Source organism: Meira miltonrushii (assembly GCF_003144205.1).
Source record: "Meira miltonrushii strain MCA 3882 unplaced genomic scaffold FA14scaffold_2, whole genome shotgun sequence".
Taxonomy (NCBI): Eukaryota; Fungi; Basidiomycota; class Exobasidiomycetes; order Exobasidiales; family Brachybasidiaceae; genus Meira; species Meira miltonrushii.
The window spans coordinates 3036142-3056177 of record NW_020289944.1 but is presented as its reverse complement, the minus strand read 5'-3'; the positions used below and the strand labels follow the sequence as shown (position 1 = coordinate 3056177).

Genomic DNA, 20036 nt, shown 5'->3' with positions numbered 1-20036 from the left:
AAACTGTGATAACGCGCTGATAATCTCTCTTCCAAATCTGCATCATAACCTCACGTGCGATGTCTTTGCTTGGCTTGCCACGCTACCTTCTCACACAATAATCAAACTTGTGTTGAATGAAATCTCATGTATTGTAATGCGGATATGTCTATATGTGCTGGATGTTTTGTGCTGAGAAGGAGGGAATCTATACAAAGAAAAATAAATAATGGAAATGCTGTTGAGATGTGTTTATAAAAAGGCAGATTGTTTGATAAAAAAATGTCCATGAGGAAAAAAGAAAAAAAGATGAATGAATATCGAGGGAATTGTTGAACTCAGAAGGAGAACAAGCCTCCTCCACGAACTTTCCTTCCACCTAACAGGTATGCCAAAACGGTTGATGCATACAATCCAACGGTTAAACCAAGCGCAACTTCCACTAATCCAGCAGCGACTTGAAAACCGGAATTGAAGGAATCAGAAGAAGAAGAATTTGTGTTTGCAAAATTCAATAAACTTCCTTCAGGTCCGGCAGATAAACCACTTGGCAATTGATAAAGAACACCAACTGCGGCTACAGTGTAAGATTTACCGTCATAAATACGTCCAAAAATGTTACTCAAAAGACCAACGGCAAAAGCACCTAAAGCACTCGTAACGTCACTTCTCGATTTCAATGCTGAACTTTTGCTGGAAAAATGATTCACCGCCCAACCTGAGATACCAATCAAAACCATCACAGGGAATTCCTTTCGTGTTGCTTTGGCTTGATTGCGTAATGAAAGTGCTGTTGCATAACCGGGTACGGTAAGGAAAGCCCAATAAGGATTAGGGTCCTGTCCCCACCATGGAGGATGTAAAGGTTGTCCTTTAACACTGTTTATATGCGAATGAACAGTTGAACAGAGTTGATCAACTGCGCCACTATCAGCAGCATTTGTGAATAAACGCCAAATTGAACTTCCGATACTCAAACCAAATCCAAGGAAAAGTGAATAAATGATCGCATAAACCAATCGAACACTCCCCGAAATTAAATTCTTGGATTGAAGTTCCAAAGCACCAGATAAGACCAAGAAACCCGGCAAGATCAACACGATTGAACCTGAAACAACGCTACTGTAACAAAAGTAACCTGTTGAGGACAATCCTGCTGCTGCGAATGAATTGATAGCAGCGAAAAGAATTTCGAAAACGTTTGAAAATAATTCAGTAGTGATGGCCAATTGACTGAAAACCAAAAACATTCCCAATGGGAAAGCAATCAAAGCATCAAGGAATGAGCCACCAAATCCTTGCGAACCAACACAAATGAAAGCCGAACAGAAGCCACCAATGATCACCATTGGAACTTTACCGATCAATGGCTTCCTTCTCATCAATTCGTCCAATTGTTGTGATGCTTCATCAACCCCGATCTTGTCATGGATCACATTCCAATAGATCGAATGCATATCCGTCAATTTTGTCAAATCCAACCCACCGGGTTGCTTGATAAACTTGGTTTCAGATGTATGTGTTGTATCATCACCAAAAGCGAATAACATCAAATTTGGAAGGTAAATGCATCGACAATTGATATCCAAAACTCTTGCCGTTTGTTGAATTTGCGTTTCAATACGATGGGTAGGCGCACCGAACATCATCAAAGCACGAGATAGCTTCAATAAGAATTCTTGTCTTTGAAGGATAGCGGCAACGTGCATGGTAATAAAGATTTCCTCTTTCTTACGTTTATCTTTTGCACGTTTACGCAATTTACGTTGCCATTCTTGTTTTGCCATACGTTCATCAACTTCTGAGCCAAAGTAATCAGATCGATCAGCAGCATTCAAAGCATCAGGCGTATTCACATTGCTGTGTGTACGGCCAAAAGGATGCATGCCGGGTATATGCAAATGATGATTACCGCCACTGTTCTTACGAGAATGAATGATACCACGAGTATTGACCAAGCTTGAAGGTCTCTTTTTGGGTGTTTGTGATCCACTTGGTGGTGTCGCAGCTTGTGTTTCGTTACTGTCTTGCGTTTCTTTACGTGCGATAGCAGAAGGAGAATGATGTCCCGGTGTTGCAGGTTGAGATCGGAAGAATGGCTTCGGAGCTGCATCGGCAACAATTTCTGCAGTTCGTCTTAATGTCTTTGCGTTCATCTCGGGTAATAAATAACGATCCAAAGTGTAACCTGGTCTTTTTGGATTAGGACCAATTTGAGCATGATGAGGACTCACGGCACCGATCAGATTTCCAGTCGTGGCAACCAAAGCGCCAAAAACACCTGCGCTAGATCTGGCAGATTTCGGTCTTTCTTCTACGGCTTCTTCTAATGTATCAAGGCCTGCTTGATTGGCTGCAAGAGCAACCGCTTTCTTGCTCGCTCCAGCAAGATTACCAACTGCACCAATTGCTGCTACACCCAAGCCACCAGGACTTGTACCACTGCCATATTTACGACGACGAACATTTGCTGAATTGGGGGAAGAAAATCCTGTTTGATCAAATGCAATTTTTTCATTACGTTCTCTTTTGCCGATTTCAGATCGGACTACATCACTATAAGTTGCATTTCCCATTTGATCGCCCAAAGCAGGTGTGCTCATAGGTGACGTACCTTGTGATTCGAATCCTGCTTTTCGAACTTTTGCTTCTCGTTCTTCCTTTTGTTGCTGTTCGTACAAACGTAAAAGGTTTCCCAAAACACCTCCTGATGTTACTGGTTTTGCTGACATGTTAGCCGCCGTATCCAATGCATCAGGCGTAGAAGCACCGGAATCTAAATGATCACGACGCATTCCCAAAGTTGGTCCAACGCCTACATCACCTGTGGAATCTTCTGCTGCGCCTCTACCGGTCATCAATTTATGTGCTCTGATGAGCTTTGCAGCCTCACGCTCATACTTTGTAGCTCTACTTCTCGGACCGGCAGGTCTTGTTCCGGTTGATGTTGTCACGGCAACTGATTTCGTATTGGTTGGACCGCCTTCTTCGTATGACTTTTCGTTTTGCTTTTGAGCTTCTTCGTCATCGTCCGCTGGTTTAAGTGCATCTTTGTTGGACAAAAGGCCGCGTAATCTTGCCCATCCTCTTGGACGTTCATCTTCTTCTTCAGTCCTTCTACGACGTGAAGGTAATCCGTCCGTTTCTCCTGGCACTAATTCCATGTGATCTAGATCGGAATCATTTGCGGGATCATAGCTACCCGATTCAGAAGTTGTATCTGTGACAGGAGTTGTTGCTCCACTACTCCAATCAGGCGTATCAGGTCGATTTCTACGTCTGCGCGTACTGACGGGATGATGATCCAATTCGGTCGCACGATCTTCTCCTTCGTATGCTTCATCTGGATCCTGAGCGTTGAGATCGCTTACAGTTGTCGTTTCATGTCTTTGTAATTCACGTTGAAGTTCAAGGAATGCACGATCATCAAGAGCTCTTTCATCTAGTGCTTTTGCGCTTGAAAGTGAAAGGCCGGCAAAGTTACCTACACCCGCTTTGAGTGGCTCAGATTGTACTGGATTATTTTGTTGATCTGTTGAATCATTGTTTGAATGAAGAACGCTGGCTAGAGAAGGTTGTTCTGGTTGAGAAGATGCTTCTCCGAGTGAAAGATTTAAAGGTCCAGGATGATTTCTTCTTTGAACGCCAGAAGGTGAAGCAACTGATGGTTTTACTGTTGGTGGAGATCGAACGGTAACGGTTGTTCCTGTGTGACCTCGCGCTCTTCGAATTGGAGCAGATGTATCCCAGTGTACTCGACCCCTTTGTCGTTGTTGGTTAGCTGTAGAAGGAGCAGAAGCGTCTACTGCTGAACCGATTGCTGAAGATGCATCGTCGGCATGAATTTCCGGTATACTTTTCTGTTGATCAGACATGATTAAATGCTAGCTGGTGGTGAAGGATCATCGAATTGAAGGTGTTTATGTTGTGAATCCAAGTGGAGCAGGTCAGAGTACTTGCTTCATTCGAATTGTTTTGTAATGCCTGTGGAGGTGATTTACTTGATTGTGGTGTCTATCCCTCAGAGAAGAGATGAACTGTTGATGTGTGTAGGTGGATGATGATGATGATGGTATTAGATATCTCAGATGGTGAAAGAGTCTCCTTTGATGAGAACAAAAGGTGTGAAAAGATTTGCCGCACGAGAAGATAACACACACTCACACACACTTTGAATCTCAATTTCTCCTATGCACACCCATAATCTTCCGGTTTGGAGGAAAGGCAATTTTGCCCGAGAATAGGGACCAAAATACAAGAAAGGTACTTCTCTATTTTGTTCGGCATGCATCAATTCCTCCATCCCGCTTGGGAACTTTAACGCCTAGGCTTTAGACGACGACAAGATTTTTCAAACTTTTTTCTTTTTAAAGGCCGGTATTGCAGCCATGGTGCTATTTCAGTCACACGCCTTACTGAATTTTACTCAATTTGAGGGAGCCGGCTTACCATGCAGCAAGGCTTAAACGCGTTCGATCTCATGCTTGAATGAAACTGTTCTTAAACGCCGCTTACGTCTATGTCTGCATGAATCTTGCAATATTGCTTCATACTCGGATGGAGGTTTAGCTGACATGTATATAGCTCAATAAAGACAATACCTCTTCTATATGTAATTCATCTATGCTTTCTCATTATAGGTAAGTTTCGAATTGAGTGAATAAAAGATGTAGGAAATATATTACTCTTATAGTCTCTTATCGAATAATTATTTCATAACTACTCTCCGTAATTATTCATTCGTATACATATGAGATTTAGAGGAGGTAGAAATAAATATGAAATAATGGTACTCTGATCACTCTGTTTTAAAAAACGATGCAGTTTTCACTACTTCCTTCCCTAGATATACCTTTATCAGATCTAAATCTTTAATATTCCATCTTTATTCGTAATTATGTTTATTTCTCCTATAAAAGTAATTTCTCATCGATTTAGCTATTAAATTTTATGACAATATTCATAGAAACGTAGATGAGACCTTTAATTCTTCCTTTACCTCCAGTGAAGATGTATTTAAAATTATATCATCGAAAACTAGAAACTTAACAATAGACTTGCAAAAAAAAAGGTAGAAAATCAATCAAACCGTTTAAATAGAGGCAGCACTTCTTCATACCTTTTATTTGCTCCCTTTAATCGGAGTGATATAGATACTAGATAGTGTACACGGTCCTACGAGTATGAAAAAGTGTTTAGGACGGTCATGGATTGAAATTGGAATCCGAGTAGATTAAATAACCCAAAGAGGAGTCCCTCTGGCTTATGTAAGATGGTGTGACTATCTGCAGACAAGATCACACGCGTGGCGTCATTTGGCGTGCAAAGTGTGTGTGTATGTAAATGTCCATACGCCCATGCCTTGGAGATTAGGTCCCACGATCATCTTGACTCGTTGAATGCCCGGGGTAAAGGGTTTGGTGATCAATTGATTCTCCATACTAAGCGCTATAACGATAATCGCACGCAATCTTTCGGCTTCTTAACAGATCAACGATACAATCTTATCACAATCAAGTGGAGCTGCATGGCATCTACTAACACCCATCAAACAAAAACATCTACACAATCACATAGATACGCAAATGGTACCAAGGAAATGCTCTGATCAAAGGTGGTAAGAGTGTAGTGTACAACCCTCCATCACAATATGACGCCTGCTCCGGGTCCAGTATCGCCGCATGCAGGTGACGATCAAGCTGGACCGTCTTCATCCCTTGATACCATTCTCAGCGCAAATAACACTCACTCACGAGATCGATCGCGAGAAAGAAGGAGAGATGGAGAGCATACATCCGATCAAAGTACTATAAATGCACCAAAGACTTGTGCAAGATGTGCAAGATTGCTAGAGAGTGCAGATCACAGTGACGCCTCTGCAACCGCATCAACACAAGCCTCCAGCATCATCGCAACTTCTCCAAGTCCGTCATCTGTAGCATTTGCACCAAATCCGTCAAGCAATCAATCGACGAATACACATTCAGAAGTGATAATGAACCCAGTCCGCAGGCAGGCCGAGATTATACCAACAGATCAAGATGGCAACCAGATCTGTACTTCGTGCGCTGCTAGTCTAGTCGGCACAAGTGATCCCGCCCCTACTCAAGCGATCCCTCCACCACCCGCCAATCGGGATACAGTTTTGGAACCGACGATCAGCGATGCCCCGGCCTCACAGCCTGCCCAAAGAACAGACCGAGATGGGGATATGGTAATGGAACAGGGAGTTGATGCTTCGAATAGAGCGAATCAGTCATCTCAAGATATCCTTGACACTCCTCCTAGGTCTGCCAATCATCCTTGGCGTAGGCTTGCACCTTGGGCAAACTTACAGCGACAAAGATCATCTTCCAATAATGCAAATTCGACTGATGGTCCTCCATTGACAATCTCTGTTGGCAATATGGGCGCAGGTGGAGATGCAATCAATGCGGTGCAAGAAGATGAAAGTCTTGATTTTCCTCCATTGGCACGCTCTCCTAGTGCAAATAGTCAAGTTGGCATGTCAACCTCACCGATCTTACCTCTCTCACCACAACGAGGACGGGCAACATCAAACGGAGGTATTGCTGCTTCTCCACCTCCGCTAGGTCGTCAAGCAAGCTTCTCAAGATCTCAAAGTGGCGGTGTTTCTGGGCCGAACTCAGTATCAAGTTCGGTACCTGTTGTCAATCTGACAAACAGAGGCAGACATCGTGCTACGAGCAATTCTGGTGGCACTGGAGCGATTTCAGGCCAAAGTGGCACCATCGGACGAGGGCGACGTCCATCTGCGACCCGTCGTTTAAGCCGATCAAGCTCTTCGCAAGGCCCCACTGCTGTTGCATTTGCCGATTTGGGCGAAATACCTACTGGTTCCGCTCTGAATGATGATATACTAAGCGTCACAATAGCAGAAGACCCGATTAGACCTTCTTCGATGACGAGACCTCGGTTGAGCACATTGCAACCTGCAGATCTCGCAAGGCATTCAAATAGAACTTCCCAACAAGCCTTTCTCGTTCCGGATGTTCTTCATAAGCCTTTTACGACCGAAGAAAAATCAGAAAGTATGGAGGCAGACAAACAGAAAAGTGATCTACAAAAGATTAGATATTTAATTTGGCTCAACACACGACAGGCAGATCCAAGACCGCAAATAAGCAGTCAGAGATGTGTATCACAAGGTCGCGGTTGTCTGTTTTCTGGCGCTACATTTAGAGGTACACAAAAGAGCGGTAGAATGAGTTATGATGTTTCGGTACAAATTGTCAATGTCGATTTGGCAGCTTCGCATTTGTGCGGATATCTCAATATTCGCGGATTGACGGACGATTGGCCTGAATTGACAACTTATTTCGATGCAGAAATTATTGGTCAAAAGTATGGATTTCTGACAAACAAATGGGGTGCAACAGAAGCAGATGATATGAAACACTGGAGTCGTTTCACACCTTTTCGTCCGATCCGAAGTACGCTTACCCGGCCTGGACTACGATTCAACCATATGAACAAACCTTTCATCTTTATGAGATGGAAAGAACGCTTCCTCGTTCCTGATCATCGAGTAAGGGATATCAGTGGAGCAAGCTTTGCGGGATTTTACTATGTGTGCGTTGAGCTTGGAGATGATGCAAATCAGATGCCCAAGCAATCCCTGACATCTCCTGCCAGTCCAATGTCTTCTCCTGGCGCAGCACCTCCTTTACGTTCACCAACGCTAGGATCCTCTACTGTCATGGAGGGGATTTTGGAAAACAATTCCGGTATACCCCAACCCCTGTCTCCAACGGGAGAAGCGATGCCTGCTCATTTGTACACGGCAGCAGATCGACATACTACCGCTACTTCTGGAAGGATGAGTGGTTTTTATTTCCACGAGCATTCTGAACCTTATCAACAATTAACATTACGACATGTTTCCGAATCCAGCACATCTTCATTCGAGCTGAGATGAGTTAATTTTTCAGCATTTCTTTTCTCTTTTGTATCATTTGGAATCGGATTCTTTTCTGTCGTTTTCGAGATTTTTTCCTTGTATGACTTACTGCCATTCTTCTTACATTTGTTTCTCCTTTTAAAAATGCTATAATGTGTTTGAATAAATGTGAGAATTGAAAGCCGCCGGCATCAGTATTCTATTCGGCACTAGATAAGATTAAATTGATACTTTAGCACGATTCATCTTTAACGCCAAAGGGAACGTGGTCAAAATTGCAAGAAGCACCATTGGAGTGTACAATTCATTCGCACTAAAATTGAGCTTAATCAAGAGTAACACAAAACAACACTTTTAAGGACAATCATGCACAATCATGGTGTGCTGATTCGAGGGCTGGTATAGCATATATTCACCTTCAAGAGTGGTTCTGAAGTAGCAATGACTTTGACCATCATCCTCTTCTGACGATCGACCATACCAACCCAAATGAGCACAACGTCAACACAACCGATCGAGGCTCCTGCTTCGGCCCAACTAGGAAGTGGAGCTGCAGAGAGCGGATTGAACGAGGATCACTCGCATTCAATCGGCAAATCTTGGCATCCTTTCGGTCATCATGACGAACATGAAGATGCAGCCAAGCATGTAGATGCTGAAGAAGAAGGGAAACAGACACATGCTGGACAGAAAGGAGCAGGTCCACTTTCGGGTTTGGTAGCCGGATTCAAAAAGTTGGGAACAAAGATGCGAGGTGATAAAAGTCATCGATTCAGCGATCTCTTGCATTTACACAAAGAGGTAAAGAGAGATTTGAGTGACGCACAACTTTATCCCGAACTACAGAAGGATGCTGAATTACGTAGGAATAATGATTTAAGCGAAGAGGAAAAACATTTCCTTCAAGCACGCAAAGAAATGATTGTCTCTTCGGGTGCTTTGCATCGGTTCTTACTCCTCGATGAAGATGAAAAAGTACATCCGGATGATGTACCAGTCATTGCCCTTGGAGGATCTGGAGGTGGTTATCGTGCTTGTTTGGGATTTTTGGCTTACATAGAAGAAATGCAAAACAAGGATCAATCTGGAGCGGCCGGTTTGTGGGATTTACTTGCATATGTAGCAGGTGTTTCAGGATCATGTTGGACGATTGGTGGGTTATACTCAGTAGCAAAGATGAATGCAAGCATTCTGATCGATAGATTTGCAAAATCATCTGCACATCATCCACTTTCCATGACAGCCATTGATGCAGTAGCAAGAAGCGCAAACGGAATCTATTTCCAATTGGCTCCCATCTTACAAAAGATTCGAGTCGGTCATCTTCATCCAGGGCCTTTGGATTTATACGGCACTTTGATTACCAGTCATATCTTCTTTCAACCTCCCGTATTGAAAGATCATTCTACAGATGACAACAAGGACGAAAGAGGCACCCATATAGCTCTTCAAAGAGATTGGTTCCGATTCTCATTAACGTATAATACCAACAAATTACATGATGGCCTGCAACCTCTTCCAATCTTAACAGCTGTTCGACATGAAAGGCCTTGGCGGGATTGGAAATCACCTGAAGAAGCATTCTCGCACAGTAATCATGTGTCATCGGAACACAAAGATGCACATGCATGGTGGCAATGGTTCGAATTTTCTTCGATTGAATTTGGTAGTGATGAATTAGAAGGTTGGATTCCAACTTGGTCATTCGGTAGACACTTTGAAGCAGGTAAAAATACACAAAGATTACCCGAAAGAAGTCTCAGTCTGATTCTGGGATTGTGCACTTCTGCACCCGCTGGTCCCTTGGCTGCTTGGCTGGCAACGCTGTATAGAAATTTACCCAAAGGTTTCTTAGGAACAAAGATCAAACATGCAGCTGATGACTGGGTAGAGAAACATCCAAAAGAAGCTGAAAGATTACAAAGTCATCATCCAATCCACAGTCAAAATGAACCAAACCCTTTCTTCCACGCAGAAAAGCAAGAGAATCGTGGTCAAGGATTTGAGAATAGTCCTCGAATTCATTTGGTGGATGCAGGAATGAGTAATAATTTACCGCAGCATTCCTTCTTTAGGCCTGGTCGCGATGTTGATCTGATGTTATTAGGAGACTTTTCCAGTGACGTGCAAAGCGGTGCCGCTTTAGAACGAATTCAAGAATTTGGAGCTGGAAAAGGTGTGACGATTAAACCTCGTTTTCCGCTTGAGGACCTCCCACAATGGCCACAAGAATTTGTAAATGAAGAGGAAAAAGGCAAAGAAAATGGAAAGACGAAAAATAAACTTCTTTCATCTGATGAGATACAAGAACGCTTCAAAGGAAGATATGCACAAATTCTAGACGTAGAGGTGATTCCAGAGACAGATCGAACGGAAGAACAAGGACCGACACATGTTGACGAAAGTGGAATTCGATACAACTCTCGTCATCAACCACAAGCAAGCCGTGATACAACGATGATTTATATGCCACTCTTGCCACATGCATGTCAGCCAGACTACGATCCAAGTACGGCACCTTTCAGCTCTTCCTATAATCTCGTTTGGACAGAAGAACAAGTTGGCATCATTCGCAAAACGAGTAGAGCTGATGTAGTAGAAGGCATTGCAACCATCCGCAAAGTGGTACGGGAAATCTATGAAGCAAAGAAAGCAGCCAGACTATCAAAGGCCAGTAACCTTCACGAGTGAAACATTATGACTAAAGCGCCTTCGTATATACCACGTTGCCTTCATTTAAAACAAACCGTTAAAAATCATATTGAAATCAAAATAGTATAAAAATACATGTTTGCATCACGAAACCACAAGAACGAGTCCTTCAGCCATGAAATTTCTACAGAGCTGTAGCATAATTTCCGCCTCCCGTAGAAGATGATTGACTAGGCTGAGGTAGATGATATATACTGTCAACGTTGGCGACGTGCTGATATTGTCTGTCTTGGTTGCTGTTAGGAGGAAGACCTTGAACGGAAAGACGCTGGTTTTGTTGATCTTGAGAATATAGATGACTTTGCATTTCTTCCACATGCTCTTCGGCAGAGGAATATCTATTCGGTGCTGAATGAGGAGTTAGTTGTGCTCTATACACATTCTTTTCCGGAGAAGATGTGGTGGCATACTGTTGCGTATCCCTATCGATTCCTGAAGCAGGAAGTCTTGCTCCGGCACTGTAAGGTTGCACGCGGGACATGTATTGATCTCCATAAGACATTCCAGGTCGTAGTGTGTTACCTTCATATACAGTATAGTATCCGCCATTGTGACCGTTACTGTCTGTTTCAAATGAAACCTTTGTAGCATTTTGCCTCATTGACATTTCGTGTCCGAGGTTGACATCGGAGAATCCCCTCTCGCTTGTCTCTTTGCCTTTATTCTTTCCACTCAAACGTGACCAGAATCCTTGCTTTTTGGACTGTTCCTGTTTTTCAATCTCACTGTCCCGTAGCATCATTGCGTTGTCATCAAATCCATTGTTATTCTTCAAGTGATGTCCTAGACTACTGACATCATCAACAGCATTCGGATCTGGCGAACCTTCGACTTCCGATTGTCCGCCACCTGCTTCGGTCAACATTTGATATCTCCTTTCACGCAACCTTGCTTGGACGATTGGACGTGCTTTGTGCATCTTTCCATAAAGCCAAATCGCCACACCGATTGTGACTCCAAAACTGACAATCAATACGACATATTTGATCACCTTGCTTCGGGTTGATTCATCTCCGCCACCCGCTTGTTCGATAGCCACACCGAGGTAAACGACAACCAGTTGCTTGGGCAAGGAAAGAATTGCTGCAATGGTAAAAACAAAGATGTTCATACCAACAGTGGCGAAGACTGCAGTGGTGAAATGACCTGGAATTGCACTTAATCGGGCCATCAAGATGACCATAAAACCACCTTCTCTAACAATATGCGCCATACAAGCATAATCGATCGACCTTCTCTCAAACTTTTCGCCGTGCTTTTTGAGTAGATATTTGAATGCATAAAAGTTACCCAATTCTCCAAGAAGTGTTCCCAGACTGAGCACACCGAAACCAATCCAAAGGCCATACACAATACCGCAAAGAACGCCAACAACTTCATGGCCGAACAAAGGCGGGAAAGATATGACGAATAGGATTGCGACCGGAATAATCCATCCCCAAGATACTTCTCGTACCTTTCTAGAGATTGGTGTTAGCCAGTCAACAATCTGCTTGTGATAGATTGTCATCAAAGCAACCAAAACGCAAATGACAACGATCAACACATAATATGGCACGAATTTCCACTTCATAAACGATCTCCAATCCTTGCACATGGTGATTGCTGTTTTGAGCAAGCTTCCACCATCTTCGTCGAGATCTTTTGGGAAACTCTTTGCAATCTGTTTCTGTTCTTCTGTTAATTTATCCATTCGAGGCGCTCGATCACGATAGATACCAGGCGTATCTGGACGATCCACTGACTGTTGACCATGCGTTAATGGTGCACGTAAATCCACAGTGGATTGTGAATAGCCGAAATTGTTACTTGGTGGATAGTGGTAGGGAGTTATATTCCTTTGATCTGGTGGTAAGATATAGGTCGATGCTTGGGGAGATGGATCGTAATTTTGCTGATGCTGTGCGAAAGGAGCCTGGCCCCGATCACGAACAGCGGCGTTCGTGGCGTTAGGCTGTGTGTATGCGGATTGATGATCATGTTTTCGTAGTCCCGATTCAGGTTCTAGTTTCATTCCATCGTTGCCACGAAATGTGGCTCTGTAGTCTTTCTCATGCACAGGGTATGGATTCTCTTGTGAGAGGTTATGTCCTCCTCCAAATCCGTCTGTTCCTGATCCCAACTTTTTATCGGCAACATACTCTGATGGATAAAATGTTGCTGCTCCACCGGGACCTTCTGTTGGTTCTTGTCTGGCATCTCGGGAGTTGTACGGATGTGCGGGTCCATTCTCATCTGGTCTACCCATTCTAGCAATGCTTCCACCTCTTCGATCGGGGTCGAATGGTACGTTGTCTGTGCCATCATAGCCTCCGCCTATGCTACCACGCGATTCATGTCCGTTTTGATCTCGGTTTGGCGGGTAGAAAGGATTTGCCATCGTGCCGAGCGAGTAATGGTTTTGAGTGATTTAATGATGAAAAGCAATGATTGTATCAAGAATTCGAATATGTCTGTGTTTCCATTCCAGTTGTGAAAATTGTATCAAAGATGAAGCTCTAATTCAAACGACTGACACGTTCCCAATGTGTGGCCAATTATACGAGTCGATTTGGGTTCGATAAGGTGAGGTATGTGATAAAAGCTGTGATTTTTATAATTTTAGTATGCTAACTCTTTTCATAATTGATGTTGATGAATTGATGTCAAGATTGTCATGAATGAGAGAGGATTAAGCCTTAGAATATACAAAAGACACACACACACACACCATAAAGACTCTAAATCGGACTTCCATTGACTTTTATGCGCTAATGCACTTTAACACATGCTCACTTTTGATTGAACACAGCATCGCAGGAATATCCAAAAAAAGAGGCCCCCTTCTTTCCTTTCCCGTGGCACAGCATTGGACCAGTGTCTTTTTTCTTCTTTTCCCCAAGTTGCAGCAAGCTGCCCCTTTATTTTTATTTTGGTTGCAGAGAAAGAGATGTTGGAATAAAGAACGCGTGCAATTGTAGCCACAGCATTTTGAATAAAGCGCGTCTAGGGCGGTGCCGCTTTGGCCCGGCAAAGGGTGTTTATTACGGCAAAAGACAAAGGGCGCAGCGCAAAAGGTACAAGTGAATGATGAATGAGTGATTCGGGGGGCGCGACTTTCATAGAGTGGAGTACCTTAAACGCTAAAGACTTACGTGCATGCTACGGATAATTCATCGACATCGATCACCATCATCACATTCAAGCATTTGTGTAAGATTGAAAGATGGAGGACAAGAACAAGCTCCAAACGCCTTCTACGGCATCTTCTGGCTCCTCTTCGGTCAATAATAGAGTAGCCCCCAGTCCATTACCAGCAGATGCATTGGATTACTTTAGTGAAACGGCTGCCAGATTAGGCGGAAATGGTGGATCTACAGGCGTCATGATTCAAAGTCCCGATGGAAGACCGGCAGGTATATTCTTTCATCCAAGAACAAATAGTGGCTTAGGAACGAGAACACCAGGCTCAGCTGCTTCTAGTAATGGAGGTAAAAGACGTGGTAGCGCAGAAGAGCGATTCGCGGCTGCAATCAATGCAAATCGTGGCGGTCAACGTAGTAGTCATGCCAGCGGAAGTGGAAGTAGCGGTGTATCTTCACCTACGAAAAGATCTCCAAAATCTTCAGCTGGCGCTACGATTGAGGGAGAGAATGTCAATGTCGGCGGAGAAAATGCCAATCAGGCTGGTCAACCAAGCAAGAGCAGAAATGGCAGTGAAACGGGAGAGAACAATATACCAAATAATAACACGAAAGAACCATCCGCAAGTGTGACCCGATCGATGGCAGGAACAATCTCTAATAAATTGCCGGTAAACACATCCAACGGTAATATATTCTCGCCTCAGATCGAATTGCAATCTTTGCTAACGAAACAAAAGCCGCCAACAGCAACTCCATTGATGTCTTTAGGTACTGCAGGCGAGCATACCAGCTCGCCACAATCTTTACCTGTAAAGGGTCTTACTGCAGCAGAAAAAAGTCAAGCTGCATCCGGTTCAAAGATTGATACTCAGAACACAAACAATGTTGAGAGACAGCAAGTCTCCACTCCACCGGATGCATCTTTGCCCAGCTCACAAGGTCCTTCTCTACTCATGTCGCCGAGCCAACAGCATGGAAGGCCGTCTTTTGGAAACGAAGCAGGTCAGAATGCACGTCAAACGTTTACATCTAATCTTCCTACCGCTGTTGCCCGTCCCAGTGCACAACCTCAATCGGGTTTGTTGATAGGTGCAGGATTCTCGCAATCAAGAGCTCGTGGGAATCTTGGTCCTAAAAGGACAGCAGCTTCGATTGAGGTTCTACCGCCAATTAAGGTACTGATCGTCGAAGATAATCCAATTAATGTCAAGATTTTGTCAACCTTTTTGAAACAAAGAAAGATCAAATTCGGTGTAGCTCGTGATGGACGTGAAGCAGTGAATGAATGGCAGACGGGAGGATACCATTTAATTTTGATGGATATTCAGTTGCCGGTTATGGACGGAATTGAGGCAACCAAAGAAATCAGAAAGATGGAACAGCAAGCCAATATTGGATCAGTCTCGCTAGCCACACCAGGTGTTTCATCAGCATCATCTTCAAATCGCGAGTTGAGTGCATCGAATCACTCTTCCAATCACGCTTCAGCTGGTCCAGCATCTCCTTCTGTCATGCTGCAAAACAGTTTGCGTTCATCTGTTATCATCGTGGCCTTGACTGCCTCTGTGTTGAACAGTGATCGTGTGGCAGCTTTGGCAGCAGGTTGCAATGATTTCCTCAATAAGCCTGTCAATCTCAATTGGCTGGAAAGGAAGGTGATCGAATGGGGTAGCATGCAATACCTCATCGGATTTCGTGATTTGCCTGATTCGTATTATCAAAGAAGGAATGCACGTTTGGCTTCGAGCGGTGATGAAAACGCTCGTCGTAACCTTCTCTCTCCTACCGGAGCTGAAAGTCTTCGAAGTCAAGGTTTAGTCGATCGTGGTTTCGGCTCAGGACCTAATCAAATGGCAAGAGAACTTGCTAATCGACTTTATATCGGAAAGAAAGCTCGTCCTACAGCTACGGCAGGTAATGGTGCTTAAACAACGTTTAAGTGAATTGTAAGATCAAAAAAGGATGAAATTGTTTGTATTATACATATGTAGAATTGTGCAATCGATGATGTACAGTAGATTTATTAAGGCTGAGCACGATTGCGTCTCCTGAGTCCCATTGTCCAGGCTGGTAGATGGATACGATTGCGCCAACGTGGACGAAATTGTTGTGCAGCATTGATGTGCTCGTGTGGCGGCATAGGGTGCTGTTGCTCTTGTGGTTGAGGTTGGAAATCTCCTCTTTCACCTCCATTATCCTCTTCGGAACCCCAATCGAGGATAATATCTTCCACTCTTGTCAAAAGACGTTTTGATAAATAATTTGTCAAAGAATAAACGGCAAACAAAGCACGAATGATTCCCACAATCACCAATACCAACAAAAACACCGCAACCAATGCTTCTCCTTCTCCACCTCCTCCGCCACTAGATCCACGAGCACGTCTACGTGCTACCCTTGCAAATCCACGACCCAAACCTAAATTGAGGTGAAAAGGAGCCCAAGTCGAAATACCCAACAGCAGCGTAAGGAAGCTCGACATTCCAACTAAGGAAGCTCCTAGAGACATTTGCAAAAGGATCCGTTCAAGGAGAGAAGGTGTAAGTTCTGCATTCTTGTGCTTTGATTTTGTCTTTCTTGCCTTTTTCGCAGATACACGCTTTCGTGTTACAGGTCGAACGATCTTCTCCCCTTTTGCCAAAGGACGAGCTGATCGTGCATCGTATCTCTCTTTGTGCGGTGTGAATTTTCGCTTGGAGTCTTCTTCACCCGTGTGAGTAGCTTCTTCTGGTAAGCTCGGTGTCTGCTCTACAGCATTGGCGCTCTCCTCTGATTCAGACTGTTGTAGGATCTCTTGATTAGTAGATCGTTGTCCTCCTTTTTTCTGCTTCTGCTGAGACACTGGTCTCTGACCTTCCCATATTCCACCACGACCGTATTTCCAATCATCGATCAACGCCGACCACCAGCCTTTCTCATCATCATGAATATTTTGTTCGATTGCATCGATGTCATCTTCAACGACAGCTTCCCCTGAAGCTTCCATCGGTACTATGTATTCTGTCTCGGAAGAGGGAAGGATATGTCGAAATGCCCGTCCGCTACCAACGTATTTGACTGCCGCCTTGATCAATGTATAATAAGCTGCAGGCTCTGAATATCCATATCTGTAATCGTATCGATATCCATAAAAGTCATCATCATCGTAGCCTGCATCGTCAGACCGGTCAAGGTTGATCGAGCTGTATATTCTGGATCCAGCAGAATATTGATTTCCATATGCATCATCCGATTCCCATGTAAGCCATGATGGCCAATACGATGAAGACTCTGCCTTGCGTGCATCTGCATTTCTCTTTTGTACAGCTTGCTCGTCCATGTAAGCCATTGTAGCCTCAGCAGCATATCCCACGATCCACACGAGCGAAATGAACATGAAACAACTCAAGACCACCAATAGGAACTTGTTCGTAGCCAGACCAACAAAAGGCGACTTCTTGAATCTATATGGTGCCCCGCATTGATCGCATTGCATGATAGACGTTTGTCTTCTTGAAGTCGAGCGCCATCTGGTCAAGCAACCTTGATGAACGAATTTCATCGTTCCCCTACATCTACAAGGAGCAATCAGCTTGCCAAGTGATTCTCCACCTTCTCCCACAGAGCCGGGTCCATCAAAGCATATCCTGCAAACGAAGCTATCTCGATTATCGTTCTGCTGAGGTTGCTCGGTATTCGGGTCGGCTGTTCCATCGGCATTCGCAGCTTCGTCAGTATCCTGATTCTGATCGTCATTGAGCCACCTGCTCCAAATTGATATGAGTGATGTTGCACCTCTGACTAAAAGAGGAGTGAAACCCCTTGCTGGAGGTTGTGCTTGTGGTGCAGGACGTGGTCTGTCAACCACCTCTTCATCCTCTGCGTCTGTAAATATGTCTGCATCAGATTCGTCTTCCAGAAAAGGGTCTAGTATTCTTCCTTCTTCACGGTGTATGCTCTGATCATCCTCTGAACTTGATTCGTGATGCCAACCATATGTCAAGTCTGCAGCATTAGGTTGTTCCAATGCAGGATCAGGAGGTGTACGTTGTCCGGGCAATCTCTGAGCCAAAGCAGACATTCCGGGTGCACGTCTTCGATGTAGATCGTCGGTCATGATGATTCATACTTTATCAAATAAACATGTCGTCGTCGTTGTAAGTTGATCGTAATGAGGATACTTACTTGACCCTGTTCCTGAATTACACACAATCCTTCCCCACAAAATAAGCAGAAGCATACGTGTAAGGGAATAGACTCAGCGGCGGCGCCTTTTGTTCGGAAACGCTAAAAGGGCGAAAAGCATAGTCTTCTTAATTTGATTGTGCATCATCAGAAATCAATCAGGTAAGCTACCATACTTCTCACCACAGTATTCTCCCAGGCTTCTCATCATGTCTCATTCATGGCGTCTGAGTCGTGGCCCAATTGGACAAGATAGACCCTCAAATCAAAATGATAAACTCGGTTCAGCAGCTGTAGAAACACCTCTAACTCCGCCATCGGTTCGTAATGTTTCACCTTCGATATGTTTGAATATGGTTCAATTCAGAGCATTGATGCAAGAATATCGAGCTTTAGACGATAGCGTTACCACAAGATTGAACAGAACACTAGCAAACACAAGATCTTCTGGATTAAATTCTTCACCTTCAATACTTAGTGGACATGTTCCTTCAAACACATCACTAGATTTGGGCAAATCCACTTATGCAATCGCTCCCGAACAAGCTTGTTTGCAATTCTGGCGTGAGCTTGTGAATGTATGGATAGGGAGAGAAGAAGTGTTGAAATACTGTTTGCAGGTGGAAGAACGAAGTAGGATACAGCGAACTGCACCAATCGCAACATCAGTGGCGGGGTCAGGAAGAGAAGAGTGGTTATTGGATAGCGATGTCGAAAGGGAAAGAAGACAAAATGGCCTGCCCGCTTCAGCTCAACCCACACAGAGGAAGAGCAAATATGATGCCTTTGATTCCCGTGCTTCAAGAACAGAAGACAGTGCAGAAACTTTACGCAGACAAATGAAGAACGAACTATCAGTGGAAGCTATCATAAGGAAGCGTTCTCTTGACGTCTTCAAATCTCGTTGTCGATTCTTCACCCCTACTTTTTCTGAAGGTGTAAGAGGAGAACAAGAACGTGCTATGTGGGAAGGCAAGGACACAAAAGCAGGCGAACAAGCTCGAAGATAGATGTACAAGTAGAACAATCACAACTCAGGATAATTTCACATGCTGCATATTTTACAGAGATAAAAGTACATTGCGAGATAAAGTACAATTTGAATTAACAATGCATGCTCATTGCCCAATATCTGTAGAAAAAGGAAGGTAAGAGATGCAGTTGTGTTAGTATTTAGTTCACTTCTTTTGAATTTCACGCTCAAATACTCACATTGCTTTCGTAAAGCTTTCTTCTTTGCCAGAAGGATGAATTGTTCTATCTTTGCTCGATCAGGCACTTCGGGCATTTTCAATTGATCGCTGTCTAGGACGTTGAACATCGCTGATACCCTGCCAGCATCTCCTGCTGCTCGATTTGTCGGGTCGCTGCTATCCTCTTGCATATTATTGTCAGCCTGTTCTCTTAGCTCTTTTAGGCTTTTTGGTTGTGGTCTGGGTATATCTGGAATATCTTCACTTTTCGCTTCTACCTCCAATTCTTCAAGTAGGTCAACATATCCTCGCCTCCACGCTTGTGTCTCTGCATCTATTTCTGATTCGAGTAAAACTCCATCATCCTCATCCAGGTCGCCATAATACTCCGGTGGCTGGTTAGCAAATCGCTTGAACTTCTGTGATCGAAATGATTCTGCCTCTGCTTCCTGTTCAGCCGTTCGATTTAACATTTCTTTTACGCCAGGTAAATCTTTTGCTCTTCCAAAGTACTTATACCCTCGTGATCCAGGTACTTCTTTTCCTTCATCATCCAACATTTTCGGTATGCCTCTCTTATAATTTGCTCCACCCAAAGCAACGATTTGATTTTCCCATGCTGACTTTTCACGTATAAGCTTATTGATTTCATCATTCACATCTCGAACTTCATAATCCGTCAAACCAAAATCTTGTATCTTTGATACTTTTCGAGAAATTTCTCGAAGTACCTCTCCTCTCCATTTTTCAGCTTCTCGTAAATTTGTTACTCGATTCGTTACTCTTGGTCGTTTTGCATTTGCGGCCGGAATACCCAATTCGGCTGCTTGGACTTGTCTGAAGCGGTATAACGTCGATTGAGCTTTCTCGTGATTGCGTGCCATATCAAAAGAGGATAGGTTGATGATCGACGTACAAAGAGTTGGTGTGAATTCTTTAAAG

General features: G+C 43.8%; 7 protein-coding genes across 7 annotated transcripts; 4 read left to right on the top strand and 3 right to left on the bottom strand.

Moving 5' to 3' along the window:
• Nucleotides 1-255: 255 nt before the first annotated feature.
• Nucleotides 256-4113, bottom strand: FA14DRAFT_160804 (DUF1212-domain-containing protein). The gene has a single exon (XM_025498837.1). The coding sequence runs from the start codon at nt 3852-3854 to the stop codon at nt 318-320; it is 3537 nt and encodes a 1178-aa protein (XP_025356107.1). The 5' UTR covers nt 3855-4113; the 3' UTR covers nt 256-317.
• Nucleotides 4114-7033: 2920 nt separating this feature from the next.
• Nucleotides 7034-8058, top strand: FA14DRAFT_145806 (uncharacterized protein; the record flags this gene model as incomplete). The annotated part of the gene is made up of 2 exons (XM_025497291.1): nt 7034-7641; nt 7819-8058. 2 exons carry the CDS (start codon nt 7034-7036, stop codon nt 7916-7918), a joined length of 708 nt encoding a protein of 235 aa, XP_025356106.1. The 3' UTR covers nt 7919-8058.
• A 589-nt stretch (nt 8059-8647) lies between these two features.
• Nucleotides 8648-10591, top strand: FA14DRAFT_167778 (FabD/lysophospholipase-like protein; the record flags this gene model as incomplete). The annotated part of the gene is made up of 2 exons (XM_025500109.1): nt 8648-8936; nt 9144-10591. The coding sequence occupies 2 exons, from the start codon at nt 8648-8650 to the stop codon at nt 10589-10591; spliced, it is 1737 nt and encodes a 578-aa protein (XP_025356105.1).
• Nucleotides 10592-10639: 48 nt separating this feature from the next.
• On the bottom strand, nt 10640-13282 carry FA14DRAFT_160803 (uncharacterized protein). The gene has a single exon (XM_025498836.1). It carries the CDS (start codon nt 12990-12992, stop codon nt 10737-10739), a length of 2256 nt encoding a protein of 751 aa, XP_025356104.1. The 5' UTR covers nt 12993-13282; the 3' UTR covers nt 10640-10736.
• A 404-nt stretch (nt 13283-13686) lies between these two features.
• Nucleotides 13687-15756, top strand: FA14DRAFT_160802 (uncharacterized protein). The gene has a single exon (XM_025498835.1). The coding sequence runs from the start codon at nt 13818-13820 to the stop codon at nt 15663-15665; it is 1848 nt and encodes a 615-aa protein (XP_025356103.1). The 5' UTR covers nt 13687-13817; the 3' UTR covers nt 15666-15756.
• A 1507-nt stretch (nt 15757-17263) lies between these two features.
• Nucleotides 17264-18911, top strand: FA14DRAFT_164504 (uncharacterized protein; the record flags this gene model as incomplete). Its single annotated transcript, XM_025499890.1, has 2 exons — nt 17264-17316; nt 18158-18911. 2 exons carry the CDS (start codon nt 17264-17266, stop codon nt 18909-18911), a joined length of 807 nt encoding a protein of 268 aa, XP_025356102.1.
• Nucleotides 18912-19019: 108 nt separating this feature from the next.
• Nucleotides 19020-19978, bottom strand: FA14DRAFT_155211 (Isy1-like splicing factor; the record flags this gene model as incomplete). The annotated part of the gene is made up of 2 exons (XM_025497740.1): nt 19020-19033; nt 19114-19978. 2 exons carry the CDS (start codon nt 19976-19978, stop codon nt 19020-19022), a joined length of 879 nt encoding a protein of 292 aa, XP_025356101.1.
• Nucleotides 19979-20036: the final 58 nt, after the last annotated feature.

What these genes read in the sequence shown, in the direction of transcription:
- FA14DRAFT_160802 (XM_025498835.1), top strand. Translation starts at nt 13,818, where the DNA reads ATGGAGGACAAGAACAAGCTCCAAACGCCTTCTACGGCATCTTCTGGC.
- FA14DRAFT_160804 (XM_025498837.1), bottom strand. Translation starts at nt 3,854, where the DNA reads ATGTCTGATCAACAGAAAAGTATACCGGAAATTCATGCCGACGATGCA.
- FA14DRAFT_160803 (XM_025498836.1), bottom strand. Translation starts at nt 12,992, where the DNA reads ATGGCAAATCCTTTCTACCCGCCAAACCGAGATCAAAACGGACATGAA.